Below are 23,755 nucleotides of genomic sequence, written 5' to 3'. Positions count from 1 at the left end.
ATGATACTGGAAAGCAAGTTGAAGAGAAAATTCAGCAACTTGGCCAAGTTCCCATTCCTAATAGATGGAGGGGATAGCATTATTAATTTCTTGCTTTCTTATATAGAAAAGAATGTGACCTGTAACACGTCTGCCTTTTAGAATCCATTTGAGGTTTTTCTTGGTGGCCTGGTATGTGATCAATCTTTAAATACTTCATGGGGTCTTGAAATGGAGGCCTATAGGATCCAAAGTTCAGTATAGCTATTGATTTGGCCCTATTGAAATATCTTAGATTATTTTAAAATGCTTTGTATGTCAAAGACTGAAAAGGATGCTAATATAGTTATCTCTCAGTATTTGCACAATTTTGATTCCAGGACCCCATTAATACCAAAATCCACAAATGCTCAAGTACTTTTTTATATAAGAATGGTACTGGCTTATCCTCCTATATAGTTTAACCTTCAGATTACTTACAATACCTAATACAGTGTGAGTTCTATGTAAGTAATTGCGATAATGTATTATTTAGGGAATAATAACAGGGAAGAAAAGTCTTTATGTTTAGTACACTTTTTTTCCCCTAAATATTTTTGATCTGTGATTGGTTAGATTCAGGGATGCATTACCCACAGATATAGAAAGATGAATATACTTGGGAAAAATTTTTTTCCCCAGTTCTGTGTGCCTAAACATGTAAAGACATGATTTGAATAGCATGGTGATCAGTGACATAGGCTCTGGAGTCAGACTGCCTGGGATAAATCACTGCAGTGCAATTTGGTAAGTTTTCTTCGGAAAGTCACTAACTTTTCTGTTTTTGTTTCATGTGAAAAATCATGGTAATAATAGTACCTTCCTAAGGAGGTTATTTTGAGAATTAAACACATTAATATTCATAAAGTGCTTAGAGTGCTTAGTGCATAGCAATGTACAAGTAACTATTAGCTATTATCTTTCACAGCAGACTTTTTTTGCTCAAGAGTACTGTAGGACTTAGAGGCTTATAAGTACAATCTCATTTATACTATGCTATTTAAATAGTCATTCAGTGTTTATTGAGTATCTATCCTCAGCAGGCACTATATTACTTGCTGGGAATATAATGCACAGAGAGAGTCCTGGTGCTCATGGAATTTACCCCCAATAGTGGAAACAGACGTGAATCACTTATATGCAATTTTATAAATTAGTATAAAGCTGTAGTTGTATTCGATGATATGAAGAACATGTAAACAATGCTATGAGAATATATATGAAGGCATGGGATATAGACTAGTCCAAAGGGTCAGCTAATGACCTTCTTGGAACATATTTGTAATCTATGACTGTATAACAAATTACTGCAGTCAGTGGCTTATGGTAATAATCATTATGGTTACTCTTGAACAGGGATTCTAGTTCTGTGAATGCTTGACTTAGACTGTATGATCTACTTTCATGATGGCTCTTTTGCATAGCTGTTGGCAAGAAACCTCAGTTACATGTCACATGATCCCCTCCATAGGACAGCTTGATAGCTTCATAGTGTGACAGCTGGCTTTGGCCAGAACAGGTGATCCAAGGATGTGAACAAGAAGGAAGTTATAATATCTTTAATGCCCAAGCCACAGAAGTCACCCATGTCACTCTGTTTGTTACAAGTGAATTATTGAGTCCATTCTACAGTGAAGGGGAAGATATTTAGGCTTTACCTTATAAAGGGAATATAAAAAATGTGAATTTTGAACTACCACATGAGGAATAGTTGTCTTTCCTTACATTGCTAGAAAGAGTATTAAAGACATCCTACACTAGGGGTTGACAAACTTATGTAAAGGGCCATATAAGTAAATATTTTCAGCTTTATCAGGCCATCTGGTCTTTATCACAACTACTCAACTCTACCACTATAGCATGAAAGTATTGATATGCCGTATGTAAATGAGTAGGCATAGCAATGTTCCAATAAAACTATTTAAAAACAACAACAACAAAAAAGCGGTGGGCTGGACTTGGCTTGTCAGCTACAATTTGATGACTCCTGTATACAAAACAGCATAAAAGCATGGAGGATTATCCCAAACTGAAGGAATAAACATGTTTCAGAAGGAAAAAAAAATTATTGTATATTTAAGAGGCCTAAAATAGAGTTGGGTTCCCCCATGTACTGGGAGGCTTAGTAGAACACTGTAAAATGGGGGGAAATTGTAGGAAATGATTATTTATACAGATAAATTGTAATAACAGAAAATTGTTAAGGCAAAAACCAAAATGCAATACGGACAGCTGGTATTTCGGAAAATTACAAAACCGTGCACTGTGTTATTAACATTATACTATGTATAAAGAAACACATGTGTAATGAAGGCATAGAACCGTTCATGAGAAAGACACTACCCTTAAGATGTTTGGAAGAGTAGAGATGAAGAAGGCTGGGGGACTTCAACAGTTTCTGTTCTATTTTAATTGTAAAATACATATGATATAAGATTTACCATTTTAACATATATAGTTAAGTAGTCATATTGTTGTACAATCAATCTTAAGAACTTTTTCATTTTCCAAAACTGAAACTCCGTATTCATTAAACAAATCTCCCATTTCCTCCCAACTACTCTTTGGAATCATCCTTTTTATAAGTTTTAAGTACTGCATATGAGTGGAATTAAATAGTATTTGTCTTTTATTGACTGGCTTTTTTCACTTAATATTGCCTTTAAGGTTCATTCATGTTGTAGCAAATGTTAAAGACTTCTTACTTTTTAAGATTGAATAACATTTCGTTGTATGTATATATGACATTTTGTTCATTAATTCAAATGACTTGACCCTTGAATTGCTTCTGTTTTTTGACTACTGTTATAATATTGTTATGAACTTGAGTATACATATCTAAACTATTGATAAATGAGTAGTTAAACAGTAGACTGTTCAAATACAGTAGCCAGAGGTTCTTTTCTCTTCCCTTTCCTCCCACAACACATTGCAAGCAGACTTCACTCAGACTGTCCACCAAAACTGTTCTAGTTGAGATTACTCATGACTTCAGCTAAGTCCAGTGTGATCAGTTCCTTGACCTCATCTGATTGTCCTTTCAGCACCATTTAATATGGCAGTCACTCCCTCATAATGGACACAGTGTCTTCACTTGCCCCATTCCTCATTCTCTTTGTACGTCACTGGCTATTCCTTTGCAATCTCCTCCTCACTTCTCAGACCCTTTAGAGTTGGAGTGCCCTGGAGATCAGTCCTCTCCTCTCTGTGCTCAGTACCTAGTTGATCTCATCTAGGCTCACAGCTTTTAATGACATTTATTCACTGATTCCACAATTTGTAATTATCTCTCTTACTTCTCCCCTTATTTATGCAGTTGCTTGCTCAACATGTTCACCTGGATGGCTAATAGCATGCTAAGCCAGATTATAGGTTCCTATAACTCCTGCCTCTTCTCCATGAGTTTTTCCTATCTTGGCCTTCCACCTCTGTTCTTCCTGCTGTTAAGGCTAACAACCCTGGAGCCATCCTTTACTTCAGTCTGTCTGTGGTCCCCAGGCAAACCATCAGGAGGAAGTCAAGTCAGCCTCACTTTCAAAACATATGCAAATTCAACTCCTCATTGCCTCCACTCTCTTGCCCTGTTCCAAAGCTCTTGCATTCCTTGCTGGGATTATTCCAGCTAGTTCCTTTGGTTCTGTTCTTATCATCACCCTTCTAAAACCTTACTGCAATTCAATGGCTGGAGCAGTTCTTTGAGAATGTGTCTAGTATTATGTTTTGCCTTTGCTCAGACCATCCAATGGCTTCCTGTTTTTCTCAGGGAAAACCACTGTCCCCAGTGCATTCTAAATTGTGGCCCAACTTCTCATCATTTCCCAACTTGCACTTATTTGATAAAAAATTTTCCCTATCCCTCATGCAGGTCTAGCCACACATCCAGCATTTTCTGTTCCCTCTGTGTGAAATAAGCATACAGTGTAGTTCTCATTCTCTCTAGATCTTTGCTCACATGTCACCTTTCTGTGAAGCGTTCCTTGACTATTTAAACTTGCAATTGATCTGCCCCTCCCTAGTCTATCCCATCCCACATTCCTGACTTATTATCCCTCATAAGAATTGTAACAAAGTAGCTTAGTCTCCTTTTAAAATTGTACCTTTTTCCGCATTCTAATCATGAATAAAAATCCCATGAGGGCTGAGGCATTGGTGTGTTTGGTTTACAACTGTGTTCCCTTATCCTCTATATCAATTTATAATTTGAATATATGAATCTGCCATATCCTAAGACTGAAGTGAGTTTGAGATTATAGTGTTAACTTTCCTGTTGACTTCACCAGTTGTGTGTGTGTTTGCACCTATGTGTGCACATATGAAGGATTGACCTAGAGCCTTGTACATGCTAGGAAAGTGCTGTACCACTGAGCTACTCCCCTGTCCCCAAGATTGTCAATTTAAAAACATGATTTCAAATTCCTTGACAATTTTCCCTGAAATCTGAACATGCTTTTGACTGCTTCAACATATGGAGCATAGGGCAGAAATGATCCAATGGGACTTACAAAGTTAGGTAATAAAAGACCATGCTTTCTCTTGCTTGTTTTCTGGAACTCTTTCTCTTGAAGTTTCAACACCTAAATGTAAGAAGTTGTATTGACCTGAGCCTGACATACTGTGAGGAAGCCCAAGCTACACAGAAAGGTTGTATGTTGGTATTCATATTGGGAATTCCAGTTAAGTCCAGCCTCCAAATGATTTTCCAGTCAAAGAACTATTTAATCCCTAATAATGGATTCATCAGTGCTCCCTATCATAAGCTCCAGACATTATGCCACAGAGATGAGCAATCCCTACTCTATGCTTTATAAATTCCTAACTTAGAATGCATAAACAAAATGGTGGTGGTATGATACCCTGATACTAAGTATGTGGTGGTTTGTTACACAACAGATTTCCAGAACAATAATGGAGAAAGACAGGTAAAAATAGTAGTTATCTTTAGAAAGAAAGTTAAGCGTTTTTTTTTTTGTTGTTGTTGTTTGTTTGTGTTTGTTTTGTTTGTTTTGGTCTACTGAAGAAACTGTATATTATGGATGAACATTTTGCCAGGCTTGTCTTGAAAGCTGGTATCCATCTGAATTAACTCACTAAACTCTAGACTCTCATTAAGTGCCAAGAAATGTCATTCTGATAAGCTACCCCATATATCATACTCAAAATTCTAGGTTATTGATACAGTTCCTTGTTGATCACCCAAAATTGACTGGCAGTTTTAGACCAGCTATATGGCCAACCTAGACATGAAATTATAGGAAAATATATATGATCTGGAGATCAGTGTCAGAGTGGCATATTATTTTGTGATGCTGCCAGTTTTCTTCTTTAATGTTTCCCTCTGCTTTTAAAACTGAGAATTGGATATAATTAGAAATATCAACCAGAGATTAGTATTTCAGGGTCAGCTACCTATTTAAAATCTGAAGGGCATTAGACTACCCCCCGCAGCCCCCTGCCTGCCAGCCGTAAAACTTATTTTTCTACAGATTGGAAAAGGAATGCCTGAGGTCTCAGGCTGGAACTACAGGCTCCTGACTCCTAATACAGTGCTCTTTCCTATCAATAAATGATTCTTAGATCAAAGTATTTCTGGCATGTTGAGCCAATCCCTGTACAAAAATGGTACATACCATTTTGTTTATGTGCATGCTTATGTACCCATTTCTGGAGAAAATCTGCACATTCCAATTGATTCTTAAGGGTTTTCTGGGTCACAGATCTCTTTTAAGTGCCACTGTATTTGATGACTTAGATTTCAAATGATAGTATTATCAGAATAAGTTAAATCTTGTTCTTCCTGTGTGAGAGAACACCAGGTGCTCCTAGGGAAATCCATGAGTTAAGATTGGTGCACAATGGGTGATTCTCTGAGGTAGTTAGGGATAGTTAGTAAGATAAGTTGGCTGCTATATGCTCTCTATATTTAGAAAAATTTGGCAAGCGATCATATGCTACAATCTCTTTCTCTTTCTCTAAATCTCTTCTATGATTCAAAAGCAATGAACAATACAGAACTGATAGGGTTTTAAAGCAATGATATGGGATTTTCACAGAAAGAGGCTGGAAGCTCAGAGACTTATTAGAAGTTTAATTTTCACTCATACCCCCATCTGGTGTAAGTGTCAAACAGCCTTTTCAAATAGTGTTTCAGGAACCCAGGCTCTATTTATCTTAGGGCTTTGCTGTCTTCTTGGATCTTGGAGTCCTTTACCTCGAGACAGCAGACAGGAAAAGAGGGAGGGTGGAGGACTAATTGGGAAGTTTCTATGGAAGGCAAGTTTTTCATTTCTCTCCACATTCCTCTGGCCAGGAATAAAACCCATCTAGATACAAAGGTGTGCTGATGGTAGTGATGGGCTTCCTGGCAAGAACTCTACTCTTTGAAAGAGAAGCATCAATCTTTTTTGGGCAGTTGATCCTCTGTCATAGGCAGAGCATTTTCCCCTCTTCATTGTTATTTAATTATGTTTAGTGCTTAGAGGTGGACAAAAGTCTTAGATTGGACTTTTACTCATTCCATGTAGTGTGGATACTAGGTTATAATCCTCTTTACCTGACAATTTAGGAATTTGAAGTCAGGATTGAAAAATAGGGTAGTTAAGAAAATTAGAATTATTCTTTTCTCTCTCTCTTTTTTTTTTTTTAAAGAAGTGACACAGAGGACAAGGGCCCTGTTTGGATTTTGAGCTGGTTTATATTACAATAGAATTTGTATAATTTTAGAAAAGAGAACTCTGTTTCCATTTTTGCTAAACCATTGCCATAAGTTTGGCTTTTTTATTGCACAATCTTCCTTAACAATATTTTTGTTTTTGGCAGAAATTATAATAGCACATGCCTTTACCCTATGTTTTTTATTTTCACTCTGTTGCCTAGTTGGTTCTTGATTATTTTTACTTGTTTTGTGCAAGCTTAACCTCTCTCCTCAAATTATCTCATAATTTTTATTCTGGAACAGTATTCATGGTATAAATTTATCATGGATTTTATTTCTCAGTCTTTCTTTTTGAGTATAATTTTGATGCCACTTGATATTAGACCTCATGACCTGTGAAAGTTATTTCTCTTCTACCACTTACTATAGAAAAACTCTGAGTGATTTATTTTCTATGTTCTCTTCTATGAGATGGTATTGGTTCAGAGAACTCCAACAATGTTGCAGGTAATGTTGAGGGCTGAGCAGCTTTTTATGAAGTTCATTGAAGTCCTCCTAGGATTTACACCCTAGTGTACTAAAACTGGGTTGTTCTGATTCATGAAAGCTGATTGAAACTTGTTCTACCAACTAATGTTACAAATTAAATTTAGAAACTCATAATTAAATTGCATGAAAACTCAAAACTCATTAATTTTTAATTACATTACTGTTATCTAGGATATTGAGGTTATTACATATGTTGTGTCTGCAGAAAACACTACCCAATGGTGTGTTATTATGCCCATTATCAATCAGTTTTCCATTGCTATAACAATATGCCTGACACTAGGTACTTGTTTATTTAGCTCATAGTTCTGGAGGTTAAAAGTACAAACAGCCTGGTGTTGGCTCTGAGGAGAGCCCCTATGGCTATAGGACATCATGGTAGGTGTGCATAGGAGCAGGAACGATCACATGGTGAGACAGGAAGACAGAGTGAGTAGGGAGGGGCCAGTTTTGCTCTTTTATAAAAACCCTCTTATAAAAACTAACCAGAGTCCCATGAAAAACACCTTAATCCCTTCTGAGGACAGTATCTCCTAATAAGTTCCCACTAGGCTGCATTTCTTAAGGGCCCTGCCCCTTCCCACATAACCATACTTAAAAAATTAAACTTTGGGGGACACAAGTAAACCATATCCAAATCATTGCACTTCCCAACTCTGTATTCAGTTATGCTACTCAGGTGACTTGAAGTTGGCCATGGTGGGTACTGTTTTTTAAATGGGTACCAGAAACCCACTGGACTCACCATATAGAACATCTTCTTCATTTGGTAGTGCTAAGACTTGCAAGAGAGAAGTAGTGCAAGGGACACTGTAGATGCTTAAAAAAGGACAACTGCCTAGAAGACCACTCCTTCAGGAAAACCTCTGCCATCTTCAGGAAACCTAAACATGCTTATATCCCCACCTCATTGCAGCCCAGGGCCTCCCAAACACACAGGATCTCTTTCTCTATTAAAAAAAAAAAATAGGTTCAACAGTACTGACCCCATCCCTTCCAGGAATATGTTAGGGGGAAAAACATCCTAACTGATGTGAGAGCATTTTTATGTAATTAGGAAGCACAGTTTTCAAATTGGAGGTTTTCCGTAAGATTGCTGGTTTGTACTACTAATGGCTTTGAGGAGAAAATATCTTTTCAGACTGAATGATTTCCCTAGTGCTGATCCCTGGACAAGTGCATCTTGGTCCATGGTCAAGATTTCTAAGGCCACTGGCGTAAAAGACAACACAATAAGATGTGGTCAAAAGGTTATTTGGACTCTCTTTTCACGTGGGATTTGGTTGTTACAGTAATTTTTACATTCATATGCCCTATCTTTATGAAATGGTGGTGACAGTAAATGGTAGTAGTAGAGGCAGTTAACTTTAAATACCCTTACTTTGAAAAAGCTAGAAATTATATTAGTCCTCTTTCTCACCTCCCCATTTTTTTTTAACATTTCAATAGTTATAAACCAGTAGTTCTAAAAGCATAGAACTACTCCATATCGACTCTAAATTGATTTTTTTGGAAGCAGAAACAAGTCTTAATGGAATTCCTCCATGTCATTTTTTTATTCCTGTCATTCCCAGCAGCCTGGGCAGGCAAGAGCCCTTTTTTTATTCCTGTCATTCCCCACTCTCATAAGTGAATAAGACAACCAAAGCATGGCCTGAACAAGCCTTATCTTTATCTCTCCCTTCTGCCAAGACAACTTTTCAAAATCTTGACAAAACTGTTCTTTTGAGGAGAGCGTGCAAAACTGAGCCTTCAAGCTTAAAATCGCAAATATGTTGTTTGCTCTTTCCCCCCCAAAACATTCATTATTCCAGGAGTTCTTGGGTTCACATGTGGCTTTAACCATTTGTGTCTCTCTTCTAACACTGTTGATATTAATGCCAGTTTTAATTTCTTGGCATCATGACACATAAGCATCACCCACAGTTGCGTTTTTTTTTTTTTGAGCAAGGATGGAAACTGTAAATTTGGAAGCAAGAGATTCACAGGGTTTCATCAGATCACTCTGAAAAGTGTCACAGTTGCACTGAAATGGTTTTCAATTGCTCATTTCAAACCTAGCTCATTAGCAAAATGCCATGCTTGCAGTGGATTTGCAGCCACGTTAGTCAATTTTCTTTCCTCTGTTTCCTTGCCGTGTTTGTGTTGGGAGCGCAGAGTAATGTAATTTAGTAAATTATGATTTGATGGCTGGGCATCAGCCCCAGTGTTGAACAGTATTTGGACTATGATTACTTGCTGGCTTTGTCACAGTTGACATTAATTATTGATGGAAGTTTTAGAAATAGCGCATGTGCCAGGAGCGTTTCACCGGAACGCAGGCTGCCGGCAGGAGGATGAACCGTCAGGCTTATTTCTATCGTGTTCCTCCCCAGGAATTACACCGAAGAAGCCAACTTCAGCCGGAACCAGCCAAGACGAAGGCTCTCCAGACTGTCATTGAAATGAAGGTAGGAGCTGAGCACATTTGTTCAAAAACAGCTGTGCCTTGTGAATTTTTTCTAACTTGATGGTACCTAACAAACATGTGAAATGAGCCTTGTGTTTTTCACTAGGCACCCTGGTGTGTGTTTTGCTTCTGCATCTTTTTGCCTTTCTGAGTGCATTTAATTTATTAGTCTTTTAATTAGGATGCGTTTCCTAGGCAAAAGAATAAAGGTATCAAGTATCCCTTGGCTGAAAGGAGCTGGGTTCATTTCCAAAGTATGGCAAATGCCTTTAGCCTTAAGGGAGGTTTTTGGTTTTGGTTTTTTTTTTTTTTTAATGTGCTTTAAAAGTAAATTTCTAAAGCTAGAATAATCCCCCACCCCTGTTGATATTACAATGAAAAGATACCTTTGAGAAACTAGAATTTGACAAAAGAGAAGCTATTTTAAATGTATCATAATAGAAAATAATCAGAATTATACTATCAGCAAAATTTACTTTTCAAAGAAAAATACTTTCTTATGACTCCAGTATTTTCTCCTTTAAAAAGTCTGGAGGTAACAATAATTTATTAAATACAAAGTATTCTATTTGGCAATGGAGGCAAAGACATAAACTAAAGGAATTAAAAATTTTTTTTCTGAGTGAATTTAGGGCATGTATAAAACAATGAAGTAAATGAAGGCCAAGCTATAATCTGTGATTAAGAAGCAAATCTAAATGGAACACAGTTGCTTGTCCAGTATCTATTGGAAGTTTTTTTACTTCCATTTTTTGCCAGAAGGAAGCAAACATTTAAAATATTTGTCTTAAGTATAACTAATTCTTGATTTAAATTGTTCTACTAAGAAAAATGCTTTTGTAATGGAGCTGTTTGCAGCCTGCAAATTCCATACTTGTGTTTAATACTCAGAGTTTCCTGGACACTATTGGCCTACAAGAACATTCTGAAGCTTGCTGATAGGATAATGAGTTTTCTGTCTTTCTTGCAACACATGATTTTGAGTTGTCTGCCCAAAATTTCCCAAGTCCTAGGGAAAAAGAAACAAACATGAACTATTAAATTCTTAGTATGTACAGTTCTGACTTGGGATTTTTTTTCATAGTCTTTATAGTGTTTTGTCTTTATCCAGGTGAAGTGTGTGTGTGTGTGTGTGTGTGTGTGTGTGTAAATAGTATAGAACATTGGCTTTAAACTGTGTGTCTCTCAAGTAAGGTTACATGAGTCAAAGCACTCATAATGTATTTTCAGCAAATTGGCTTGAAAAGAATCATTAAAGATAACAAATACTAATAAGATTAAAAATAACTATTGATGTAGCTTACAAATTGTTTTAAATTTATATGATTTTGTAACTTATTTTGAAAAGATACTTATTCTACATTTGGGGGACGGTGGTTTGTTTATAATTGAGATTTCATCCTTATTTCACATTGCAACCAAGCTTGAAATTTGGTTAAGGCTTAAAAAAATTGAAAAAGGAGGAAAGACATAAAGAAAGATAAAAGAAAAGAAAGAAAAAGAAGAAAAAGCAAAAAAAGACAGAAGGACAAAAAACTTGACTTATTTTGCAAAGGGTAGCTCAGTCCTACTTGTCATCTACCTCCACATTCACCTCCCCAGTCCCCAACACAAACAGCATTAGAGAATTGGAGGTATATACAATATATTTCCAAATTATTATTTTTTTTAAAAAGTAAAAGTAAGTTAAAAAAATCTTTGGAGAAATCAGGAAGAGGCATCTCCCCTAATGTGGTGGGTATTTTCTTATTCAATATCTCTATCCGAAAACAACTATATTTGTTGGATTATAGTTTACTATTTCTAGCATCATGTCTTATTGGAAAATAAACAAAAAAATAATAAATATGAACACTCATTTAAACCATCTACATGGGAAGGAATGAAAAATGAAAACATGATTATTAGGGTAAATTCATATATACATGTTATCAGTAAATTGAGTCTAGAATTTTTCTTTTTACTGTATTCTAATGATGCTGATTTATAGACATAGGAACATGTTTTTAAGACAAAGATCGATATATATACATATATATCACTATATATATGTATACATATATATATGCAGATTTATACATGTATATATATATAGATCTTCATTTGACTTAAGATCATGTTTCTGTGTCTACATATATATATATATGTATATAAACATATATAAAATGCAAAAAATTGTTTTTGTATATATGTATGTGTATACATACATATATATTTACACACACACACATATACATAAATACACACACAACTCAATTTTTGCACAAATATATATATTTATGCATATGTCAGGAAACTGAGCTTGAGTTTTTCTGTTGTCTTTTTTGGTGCTTATTAATTTACAAATTGAATACCTTATGTTTTATCAGTGGAGAAGTCTGGGTCCCATTAGCATCTATATTCAACACACCTAAATTGAATTATGGAGGCAGCTGGTGGAGGGTCATCTTCTTGGCCATGTGTGTAGCTTGTGACAGGCTGTGATCTCATCCGATTTCATGCATTAGAAATTGGAGGAAATGTTCGAAACCAATATTGTGGGCCTCAGAGTTGAGTACCAAACTGGCCTTTAAACCTGGAAGATAAAACTTGGGACCCTCTTGTATCTTAACTTTAGGTAAACTTGAGTGTCATCTTGTGCCTTGACATTAGTGTCATCTAGTGTGGTGGCAAAATCTAAAATTAAAAAGAGTTTTCTTAGAGTAAATAAAGCTCCTTGGTTTCAGGGAGATAAGAGATAAGATATTTCTACTTGTCTCTTACTACTTAGAGAGAAACTAAGAGTGAATTTCTGAACCTCCATCATCCCCACCTACACACTTTGCACCAACTCAAGCAAGGTGTTTGTTATGAAAGTCTACAAAATCTTGCCTAAATCCATGCACGATTTAAAACCACAGCCTTGTAGCTCTAGTAGATCTCTGTGTACCCCTCTGGACTTGGATTGTTGAGAGAGAGTATGTCTCCATGGAGTGAATGCTTGAGAGGCCACCTTCCTGCATCAAAGCAGAGGTAGTTCTCTTGCAGATGTCAGTGACATCTGCTGCCAGCCAGTTGAGCCAGGGGGCTAAAATCACCTGAATGAAAATGAAAGGAAGCAAAGTGAGTAAAGTTATTTGTAATCTGTCTTCCTGCAGGAATCTCCAAGTTTTAATTTTGATCCTGATTTGATCTGGCAGGTATGTTCCAAATTTGCGCTTAGAACACTGTGTGTTTCTTGAAAAAATTTAATTTCTTGTAGATGTTGTGATGCTCCATCTTTTCTTGATATTCTGTCTAAAGATTCTGTACCAAGTTCCCCTTTTCTCCTCTTAGGGACAACTGTCAGTAAGAAAGGCAGTTAAAAGGCTTTTGTCATGTTTCTTAAATGCTAATTACTCTGAAAGAATGTGTTTCTAACCTGTTTTTGCTATAAATTTGACATGACATGAACATGATGTCCAAAAGTTTCACTTTCTTGGATTCATTTGTAAAATTTTACCCATTTATTTAAAAAAGAATATGAATTACAGTAATGGCAGTATTTGTCAGATAACCTCAAAGCTTTTTTTCTTTGTTAGATTTTCAGTCTCTTAGAAGTTCTAACTAATTCAAAGTGGCCAAATCCAAAAGGAAATTTATTGGCTCTCACTTACCTGGAAAAAGTCAGTTATTGCTTCAGGCATAGCCTGATTCAGGCTCAAAAGGTAGTAGTAGCTCCTGTTTTCTTTCATCCCATTTCTGATCTTAGCTTTCAGCTTCTCCCTGCCTATCTGAGAAAGATGGCTGTAGCAGCTCCAAAAACCACAGAAGGAAGAGAAGGGAGAATGTTACGTTTTTTTAAAAAAGCAAAAATTCAACCCATTCTAGAACAAGGGTTCTTGTTAAGTTGGGAGTGAAGATTTATGCTTTAACTTAACAGTCCAGATTGAAAAGAGAATGCATGGTGGTCCTTCGTTCTCATTTGTTTAATCCATTAAAATGATGCTTATTCATCAAGGAAAACAACTTTCCAGTAGCATAATAGAAATTATCAAAGTTTCAGCAGAATTTATCAAATGGAACATATATGAGTGGCATAAAGATTTTGGTGAAAGTTGCAGAAAATATATTTGATCTGGTGAACTTGTTAACTAAAGTGGATTAAGAAGCCAGGGCCTCTGACATCCTAGGTGTCATGGAAGACCTGGGGTGATATTGTTCCCATGTTCCCTCCCAGAGGAACAAATGGAATTAGTGATCAAAATCCCTAGAGGGACACTGATACAAGACAGTTGGGAAGTGCAAAGTTAGAAGTTACTGTGTTCCATTAAGAAAAAATGAGGGCTAGGGACATAGCTCGGTTGGTAGAGTGCTTGCCTTGCATGCACAAGGCCCTGGGATTGATCCCCAGCACTCCCCCACCCCCCCCCAATAAAAAAGAAAAGAAAAAAAATGAGGGGATTGGAGAGAGGGAGTTATCCTGGTGGGGGTCACTGGAGGGACTGCCTTGTAATTCATTAATATCTACCTCTCTTTAGGGTGTTTTCCTGTAATGTATTTTCTTTTACAGTAAAGGTTTAAAAGCAATGGGTATCAAGCAAATATTTAATAAAAACATACAACATTAAATAGAAGACCAATAAATGTAACAACAACAACAACAAAAGAAGCCAAGCCTAAAGCCACTAAGAAACAATATTTCTGTTGGTAACTAAAGTAAGGATTGAGGGTATTTAGCTTTTTAGTCATGTGACTAGTTTAGGCATTAGTATTCCCTGAATGACATTTGTCCCCATCAACCTTTTCTTTTCTTTTCCTGGAACTGGGTAATAAGCAAATAAGCAGCACAAGATTGACCTTGACTAAGCTGCTGAAGTATAACTGTGCTGTTTGTGAAAGAATGTGACTTTGCATTCAGGTGGGGAAGTTGACTTTTGTGATAAAAACTAAGGACTGCACCTTGTTTTTGTGCTCACACAGATGACAGCTCTTTTCTGTGGGGCTGATCTGCATTGGGTTAAGTTTTCCATAGGAGGTTTATTGATCTTTTGGTTAAATTCAACCATTCAGTTCTATGAGGGATAGAAGGGATGCACCAGAACAACATGAAGCCCAGAGCTTGACAACGTGCCTGAGGTCACACAGCTAGGAAGAGAAAGAGTTTGAACCCAAACCTAGACTGTGTATCACAACCCAATAACCTTCATGAACTTACTGGATCCTGGGTTTTAGTCAGAGATGCTATGAAGTGGCTGCCATATTTCTTTTTGCTCTGGGCTCTACTTTGGTTTATTTCGCTCATCTAAGAGTCTGTTTGGGGTCATAATTAAAATTATTTCTTCTTTCAGGATGCTGTATTTCTAGGAAGTGTATCCAAATCCAGTTTTTCTAGTGAAACCAATCAAGATAGCTTTTAGGCCTTAAGAATATGGCCCTTACCATGTGTGGTGGCACAAGCCTATAATCCCAGCAGCTTAGGAAGCTGAGGCAGGAGGATCCTGAGTTCAAAGTGGGCCTCAGCAATTTATTGAGGCCCTAAGCAACACAGCAAGACCCTGTGTCTAAATAAAAATTAAAAAAAACAAAAACAAAAACCCTGAAAACAGCCTGGGGCTGTGACTCAGTGGCTAAATGCCCCTAGGTTCAAATTCCTGGTACACACACACAAAAAAATATGGCCCCTCTTCTCGTGGTTCAGATATAGAGGAGCCGCCTAGTATGAGAGGTCCTGGGTTCAATCTCTAGCACTGAACACATATAAAAGAATATGGTCCTGTCCTTTTGTGGATATTAAATAATAGCAATAAGACAGTATCTGTAATGGCAACAATGCCACCTGAGCCACCCTTGACACCTCAATGGCACTATCACACATGGGGGTGAGGCGCTTGCAGTAAATCTGTGAATATTCATAACTGTACTCATTCCACAGATGAAAAAGCTGTGACTTAGAATAACCAACCTGCTCAAAATCCTACTGCTAGGGAGTTGGCAAAATTGGAGCACAAGTTTCTTCCCAAAGCTCTTGTTTTCTCTTCATCTCCTGTCTGATTTTACTGAAGATAGCCTGTCGGTTCAACTGGTTGTTCTTTCAACATTTATTTTGGAAATTATACACTGAGTTTTGCATCATAGAAAAGGTAGAGGGCCAGAGATGCCTATTTGATGTATTTTGATAGGCACAGAACTATACTTCGTGCTATAGGGCAATACTGATGCATTTTACATGAATCTGTTATCAAGCCTCCAAATAAGTTTCCAAATATGTATCCTATAGCCAGCATATGCCCTGTTTCCCCCTCTGGATTTTAATTCTTGGTCTGAAGGCCCCCAACCCATTTTTAAAACAGTGTGGAGTGATAAATTGTTCCAATTTATAAAACCTTGTGTTTTTGATGGGCACTATCTATTTATAATACCAGAATTATCCCTTAGCTTATTTTTTTTCCTTTGGGAGATGTCCTCATCTTCTCATCTTTCAACTTAAAAGTTAAATGGGACAATTTTTAAACTATTTTACTTAAATAAGGGGAAAAATGTGGGTTTTTAGTGATGGCCAAAAAAAGTAAAATGTCAAGTTAAATGTTAGCTCTGGATGATATATGGTTGTCCTTTAGAAACAAGTAAGAATAAAAAATGACATTTCTTTCCATTTTTGCTCAAAGTCTTCTTATGATATGAATGAATCTAAATGTTTGGCTGAGTTGCCAGTTTATAATGCCTGCTATTAATTTGGTTAGTTTGTGTGAATATAACTCCTGAAATTAAATCACAAACACTAGTGTTTACTGAGCAACTATTTTGTGTCTAGATCCATGGTGGGCCTTTCAGAAAAACTGAACCTTCAGTCTTTAATGTACTAATGGAAAGAAGTGTGTACACCAGGTTATAAAAGTAACCTAAGAAGGGCAAGATGAGCTATGGGGATTCAAAGAATATCAAGTAGAAGAGAGCTGGGAATGCTTCTTGGAGGAGGTAACATTTGAGGAGGATCTTGAAAAGTTGTCTTTTTTAAAATATTTTTTTTTAGTTATAGATGGACACAATACCTTTACTTTATTTGTTTATTTTTATGTGGTGCTGGGAACCGAACTCAGTGCCTCACGCATGCTAGGCAAGTGCTCTACCACTGAGCCACAACCCCAGCCCACTGAAAAGTTGTCTTGATTTTGGTAAAGAAGTATGGTTTATAAATGGTGGGAACCATTGTAGCAAAGACAAGAAGGCTAGAAAGTTTAAAGAGAGTCTGGGGAAGAGCACATTATTCAGTTTGGCTGAGAGAAGGAAGAAACCATGAGAATTTAGAAGGAAAGCGACAATAAAGATAAAAGTTGAAATTGTGAGCTTGAAAGCAAACATATAGTAGATAGGAACACCATGGCCAAATGTGGTCTCTAAAGAGATTAAGGACAATGACAACTCCTAACTACAATTATTGAGAAAACTAGAAACAGCACACATAACCAACCTCAGAAATGAAAGGGAGGCATAACTATATACATAGTAACACTAAGAAAAGAAGATTTTATTAGCAATCTTATGTTAATAGAAATGAAATGTTAGGTGAATGCTAAGTTCTTTAGAGAATACAACTTGTCAAAACTGCAAAAGAAATAGAATATCCATGTAGTCCTATATACTACAAAATGATTTTATAATTAGAAATTTTGCCATCAAAAGAAATTAAAAACCTTAAAATCCAAACAAAAAGACTACATGTCCTGATTGCTTCTTCAGTGAATTGTACCAAATGCTTGAGGAAGTAATTAAATAACTCATAAAGAGACTTCTGGAATAGAAAGAGAACTCTTACCATCTGCTTTTGAGACCAGCATAAACTTGATCTTAATGCCCAATAAAGACATCATAAGAAAGGAAATTACAAGTAATAACCTGAATAAACATGGATACAAAATATCTTAATGAACTAAGACATTAGTGAAAAATAACATAACCAAATTGTGTTTATTGTAGGACTGTAAAAACAGACTAGTGTTTGGATATCAATCAATGTTATTCACCACAATTAGTGGGATAAAGAAAATGAATCAGTATAATTTAAGAAGATGCAGACAAAGCATTTAATATAAGATCTATCCCCTGCCCCATCCACCCCAAAAAACTTTTAAGAAAATCAGATTAGAAGTGGTGGATTTTTTTAATCTAATAAGGGGTAGCTACAAGAAAGCTATCGAAAATAACATATTTAATAGTAAAATGCTGAGAGTTTTCCCCACGCTATAAGAAACAAGACAAGAATATCTGTTGCCATTACTTCTGTTCAACAATGTTTTGGACACCCTAGGTATGAAAATTATAAAGGAATAAATAAAACCTTTTTTATCACATAAAAAAGCCTTTATCACATAAAAAGGCCTCATAATTATATATGAAGAAAATTTCAATTTACATATAACTATTAGATTAACCAATGAATTTAGCCAAATGATTAGTCAGTGTTTAAAAATGAATATTAGTTATAATTATAAAATGAAATTTAGAAAACAATATCACAGTATTAACAAACCCAATACATCTAGGAGCAAATCACACAGCAGTTATTATAAGACCTAATTTAAGTGGAAAGGTACGAACATAACTAAATGTACAATAACGAAAATCTTGAAACAAATGAAGTAGCCATCAGCCATCATCTAGGGCAATGAGAAGGATCAACCTGTTTCTGTGACACCATGATTAAATACCAGTTCCAAAATAATCTTGAAAGAAGCTAAATACAAAAGAACATATATAATATGATTCAGTTTGTATGTGTTCCTGAAACAATCAAAACTAATTAGTGATGTTTGATGTCTAGATAGTAGTTAATTTGGAGGAAGAGGGAGATTGTGGAACTCAGGAGGGCCAGGAAAGAGTACAGATTATATTCTGTTTCATGATCTGGTTGGCATGAAACCAGCTGTGTTCACTTTGTCCTAATTCATCATGCCCCAAACCTATGATTTGGGTACTTTTTTATGTACAATAACTTTAATTGAAATATTTACTTAAAAATAAAGGTACAACTCAAGAAAAAACTAGTAACATAATTAAAAATTGGGCAAAGGATTTGAGTTGACTTTTCTTTTTCTTCTTTTTTTATTGATTTAAAAAATGACAGCAGAATGCATTACAATTCTTTTTACACATATATGCCACAATTTTTCATATCTGCTTGTATATAAAATATGTTGACACCCAATTCATGTCTTCATACAGGTACTTTGGATAATGATGTCTATCACATTCCACCATCCTTGCTAATCCCCTGTCCCTCCCTTTCCCTCCCACCCCTCTGCCTTATCTAGAATTTTAGTTGACTTTTCTTCAAGGAAAATATACAAATAAGAAAAAAAAAGGATGTGTGAAATTATTATCATTAAAATAATGCAAATCAAAATCATAATTAGATATAACTTATCCCCCACTATTACAACTAAAATTAAACAACAACAGACAAGAATGAGTGTTAGGGAAAGATGCGGGAAAATTTGGAACCCCCAAATATTAATGTGGAAATGTAAAATGGCACAGTACCACTTGGAAAACTGTCAATTCTTCAAGATGTTAAACATAGAGCCGGGCACAGTGAAGCATGCCTGTAATCCAGGAGGTTGGGAGACCAAGGCAGGAGGAGTAGCTAGTTCAAAGCCAGCCTCAGCAAAAGCAGGGTGCTAAGCAATTCAGTGAAACCCTTTCTCTAAATAACATAAAAAAAATAGGGCTGGGATTTGGTTCAGTGGTTGAGTGCCCCTGAGTTCAATCTCTAGTACCAAAACAAATAAATAAAACCATAAAGATAGCACAGGACCCAGAAATGCCATTCCTAGGTACATACTCAAAAGAATAAAATTCATATGTCCACACAAAAACCTGTGCACAAATGCTCACATCCCTATTATTTATAATAACTAAAAATCTAAAACAACCTAATGTATAACATCCATTATATGAAGAACTAAAATATGTAAATCCATACAGTGGAATATTGTTTTGCAATAAAAAGTAATGAAATACTGCTGTATGTTATAACATGGATGAACCCTGAAAACCTTGAAAGAAGCCAGTCATAGATGACCACATATCATCTGATTATATTAAATGTCCAAAATAGCCATATTGGAGACAGAAAGTTGATGAGTGATTTCTAGGAGATGGGGAAGTGGAGAAGAGGAGCTATTGCTAAGGGACACAAGACTTTTTTGTGGTGAAAATATTCTGGATTTAGATAGTGTGGATGGTTACACCAACCACTGAATCGCCCACTTTGAAGAGGTGAATTTTACGATGTGTTATATCCCAATAAACTGTTATTTAAAATTAAAATATTACACAGGAAATGACCAATAATTTTGATTACTTTAAGTAAAAAACAGAAGGATACAATAAGCAACTAGGAGATATATTCCTCAGACTTACAGTTGAGATATACTTCTTGGTATAAAAAGGCAATATTTATCAATGTGCAATTAAAACTTGGGGCAAAATATATCAATGTTGGCATTCAATCTGGTTGGGAAGTTAAGGTTTTTTTTTTCTTTTCCCTTTGATCTTCATGTTTTTAGTAATGTGTATTAACTATATAGGAATGATCAGGAGTTATTATTTAGAAAAAAACAAAACTGTTAAAGGAAAAACCATCATAAAAATCTTAAAAGTGCACACTTTTCTTCTTTAATTCTTGTTTTTTTTTTTTTTTGTTGTTGTTGTTGTTTTTCTGAACTGAGAAGGCTCCATAGGAAGAAGGTTAGATTATTTATGAAAATAGAGACCCTATACTCCAGATTTTTCATTTGTAAAATGGGGTCCATGCTACCAGTCTGTAGAGGTTTATGATGGGGATTAAAAAGGACTAAGGTATGGGAGAATCCTGGCACATAACAGATATTCAAGGAATCCCTTTCCTCTTCATCCCTTCTCTTTTTTTAAATTTTATTTTGTTTTAATATTTATTTTTTTAGGTGTAGTTGGACACAATGCCTTTTTAAAATTTATTTATTTTTATGGGGTGCTGAGGATCGAACCCAGGGCCTCACATGCGAGGTGAGCGCTCTACTGCTGAGCCACAACCCCAGCCCCATCCCTTCTCTTTTAGTCTTGAAATTTAATTGTATCTGTTTAAAAAAAAAAAAAAAGAGGTTATATTTGAGCAAGGACCATTGGAGAAGGAACTAAATAAGCTTATTTCAGGGACAGCTCTGAATACACATAGTTCCATGCTGAAAAGACTTTAAATTTTTTTTAAAATTGTTTATAGACCTTTATTTTATTTATTTATTTTTATGTGGTGCTGAGGATCGAACCCAGTGCCTCACACATGCCAGGCAAGCGCTGTACCACTGAGCCACAACCCCAGTCCCTCCATGTTGAAAAGACTTTAAAAGTATCTTTGAAAGGAGAAAATAGCAGAGTGGGGAAGAAAACCCAGACCCAGAAGATCTGTGGCATAATAAATGACCTAGAGACTTATCTTTCTTCCTTTTGGGCATTTGGCAAGTCACTGTCCCCTCTGGCTCCTATTATTCTCATTTGGCAAATTAAGGAATTGGATTAAGTGTCTTCCTTTAAAAATTCTACAGTTTGGAGGCTCTGTGACTGGGATTTTGATTCTCAACGGGCCCTCCTGGGGAGTCTAAGTTGATGTGACATTCTTGCAATGTTTAAATCTGAGCTTTGTTTGTTCTGTCTTGGCCTACTGTGGCCAGGCCAGCAGCCCCCCTGCTCACTCTCTTGCTGGTGCTCAGTTCCCAGCATGGTGTTTATTTAGGGATTGCAATTTCCTTACTGGCGTGTGCCCCCGCCAGCAGGGTTGAAAAGTCAACCACAGGCCTCATGTGAACTTCCCCTTTCAAGTTGCAGTAATGACAGTGTACCAACCAACACAAGCCTCATCCCTAAGGCATGGTCCAGTTTCCACATCCATCAGGCCACACTGGTGACTTGGGGTGGCCTGAATTCCATAGACGCCTGTTGCTTTTTCCATGAGACAGAATGGTTGAACATAGAAGGATTTGTGGTATGTTTTGGAGATCCTAAGAAAGAGGCCCCAAGCCCAATGAGGAGATTGGTTCAAAGGAATAAGAAGAGCAAGTTCAGGTTGCTGGAAGTCCAGTGAGATTCTTTACTAAATCTTTTCATCAAGAGCATTGGAAGAGAAATAGAGGGGTCAGGTATCCATCTTTTTAGGCTCCCCAAAATGTATTAGCTGTGTTGTAAATGAGTATTTCACGGAATTACTGCTATTCTCAGAGAATGGGCAGCTGTAATTCAAATTCTGTTTGTATTCAGACATATGTGTAAGATAACATCCAATCCATCCTTAGGGAGGGTGGTGCTACACACATGGAGGGACTACCTACTCATCTGGAAGCAGTTTCTGAAACTTTTTTTCCTCCTTTTCCTTTCTCCCCAACCTCTTCACTATTTCTCTTGACCTTGCTCTGTGATCTTTAGAGGAAAAGTACTATGTGGGAGAAAGAACCAGAATAGCTCAGCTTTTAGGTGGCACACCTTCTCTGAAACCAGTCTTTCCTGAGGTTGGCCTGGGTACAGCAAGGTCCCGTATGTGTCCTACTCTGAACTGTTCCAAGGAAGGCTGTTGAGGAAACTATTTCAGTTTACTAAAGAGGAATCCTTGGACAGGTTATTTACCATCAATATGTCTCTTGATCTGTTACGTGGGTAAAATATGTCCTTAACTCATGGGTTTGGGGGAAGTGAGATTTTTCTTTAAGTAATCAATACACATCAGCTGCTGTTGGTTTTGTTTTGTGTTTTATTTTTTTGCTTGTAGATGGACACAATACATTTATTATTTATTTTTTATGCGGTGCTGAGGATGGAACCCAGTGCTTCACATGTGCTAAGCAAGGGCTCTACCACTGAGCCCACAACCCCAGCCTGGTTGTTGTTGTTTTTAACATATTTTTAATACCAGAATGGAAAATACTGTTTGTTTCTGTCCAGTGCTATTCCTTTCTGCATATTCAGATAATGCAAATTTTTTGATATTTTAAACATTTTTCTAAATGAGAAATAAAACAGGAAGAAAAAAAGACATAAAAGATAAATCTTTTGATGTTATATTTCCCCCAGTCTGAGGAATTTGCAAATAATACAGATTTTTTTGTGTCTCCCTCTCCTGAAAGAAGTGATTATCTAGGGAATGAGTAAAAATTACTGATGACAAAGTTTTTACTCCATAGATGATTCTGATGCATTTAGTCCACAGAATGGTACTGTGGAGACTTCGCTTTAGTGTGTGTCTCAGGCCAATTGAAATGATTTTCAATTAGCCAGTGCTCCCTTCTGTGTGTTGGCAATGTAGAAAGTTCTTCATTTTCAAGCAACTTTTTATGCCAGACAGATAGATACCCAGCTTAGAGGCACATGTACAGAGTGCTATATTGGTTATTAAAATATTGAAATACTTTCACAGATACCTCAAACTCTCAGAGTGCCCCCAATCCAGCCCTTACCCTGGGATCCTGAAATTCAGCAATTAAAGAGCTTACTGCAGGGACCCCCTAAATCTAGTTCCAGTGTAACCAAATGGTATCGTTTGATTGTTCTTTTTCTGTTCCATAGTGGTTGTTGAATGACTTAGCAGTCACCCTTGACCCCATGGGATTTAATATACTGGGGTTTCTTTTCTAGTTTTGATAACATGGTTTCATGTCCAGTTTTGGTAACACAGCTTCATTGAAACTGCCCTCATATCACCAATGACATTCTCAACTTTTCTTTGATTTCCCTTCCATCTCAAAACTATTCAGCCTCTTATTTTTTTGAGACTTTCCATAATTTCCATTAATTTTTGCCCCTGTTTTATCCTGGTAATGATTCCACTGGTTTTTCTTTTCTTTTTTTTTTTAATTTTTTATTGTTGGTTGTTTAAAACATTACAAATTTCTTGATATATCATATTTCACACTTTGATTCAAGTGGGTTATGAACTCCCATTTTTACCCCATTTACAGATTGCAGAATTACATCAGTTACACATCCATTGATTTACATATTGCCATACTAGTGTCTGTTGTGTTCTGCTGTCTTTCCTATCCTCTACTATCCCCCCTCCCCTCCCCACCCCTCGCATCCCCTCTTCTCTCTCTACCCCCTCTACT

At 36.4% G+C, this 23,755-nt stretch overlaps 1 protein-coding gene across 1 annotated transcript in view; it reads left to right on the top strand.

The window, feature by feature from the left end:
• Positions 1 to 23,755, top strand: part of LOC139706405 (tropomyosin Tod p 1.0102-like) — a 220,444-nt gene that overhangs the window by 111,296 nt on the left and 85,393 nt on the right. The window contains exon 2 of the mRNA XM_071614300.1: positions 9,595 to 9,669. Coding sequence (XP_071470401.1) covers positions 9,595 to 9,669 — 75 coding nt within the window. The remainder of the gene's footprint in view (positions 1 to 9,594; positions 9,670 to 23,755) is intronic.

The sequence above is a fragment of the Marmota flaviventris genome, chromosome 1, assembly GCF_047511675.1.
Source record: "Marmota flaviventris isolate mMarFla1 chromosome 1, mMarFla1.hap1, whole genome shotgun sequence".
Classification (NCBI taxonomy): domain Eukaryota; kingdom Metazoa; phylum Chordata; class Mammalia; order Rodentia; family Sciuridae; genus Marmota; species Marmota flaviventris.
This window is presented reverse-complemented; position numbering and strand designations above follow the sequence as displayed.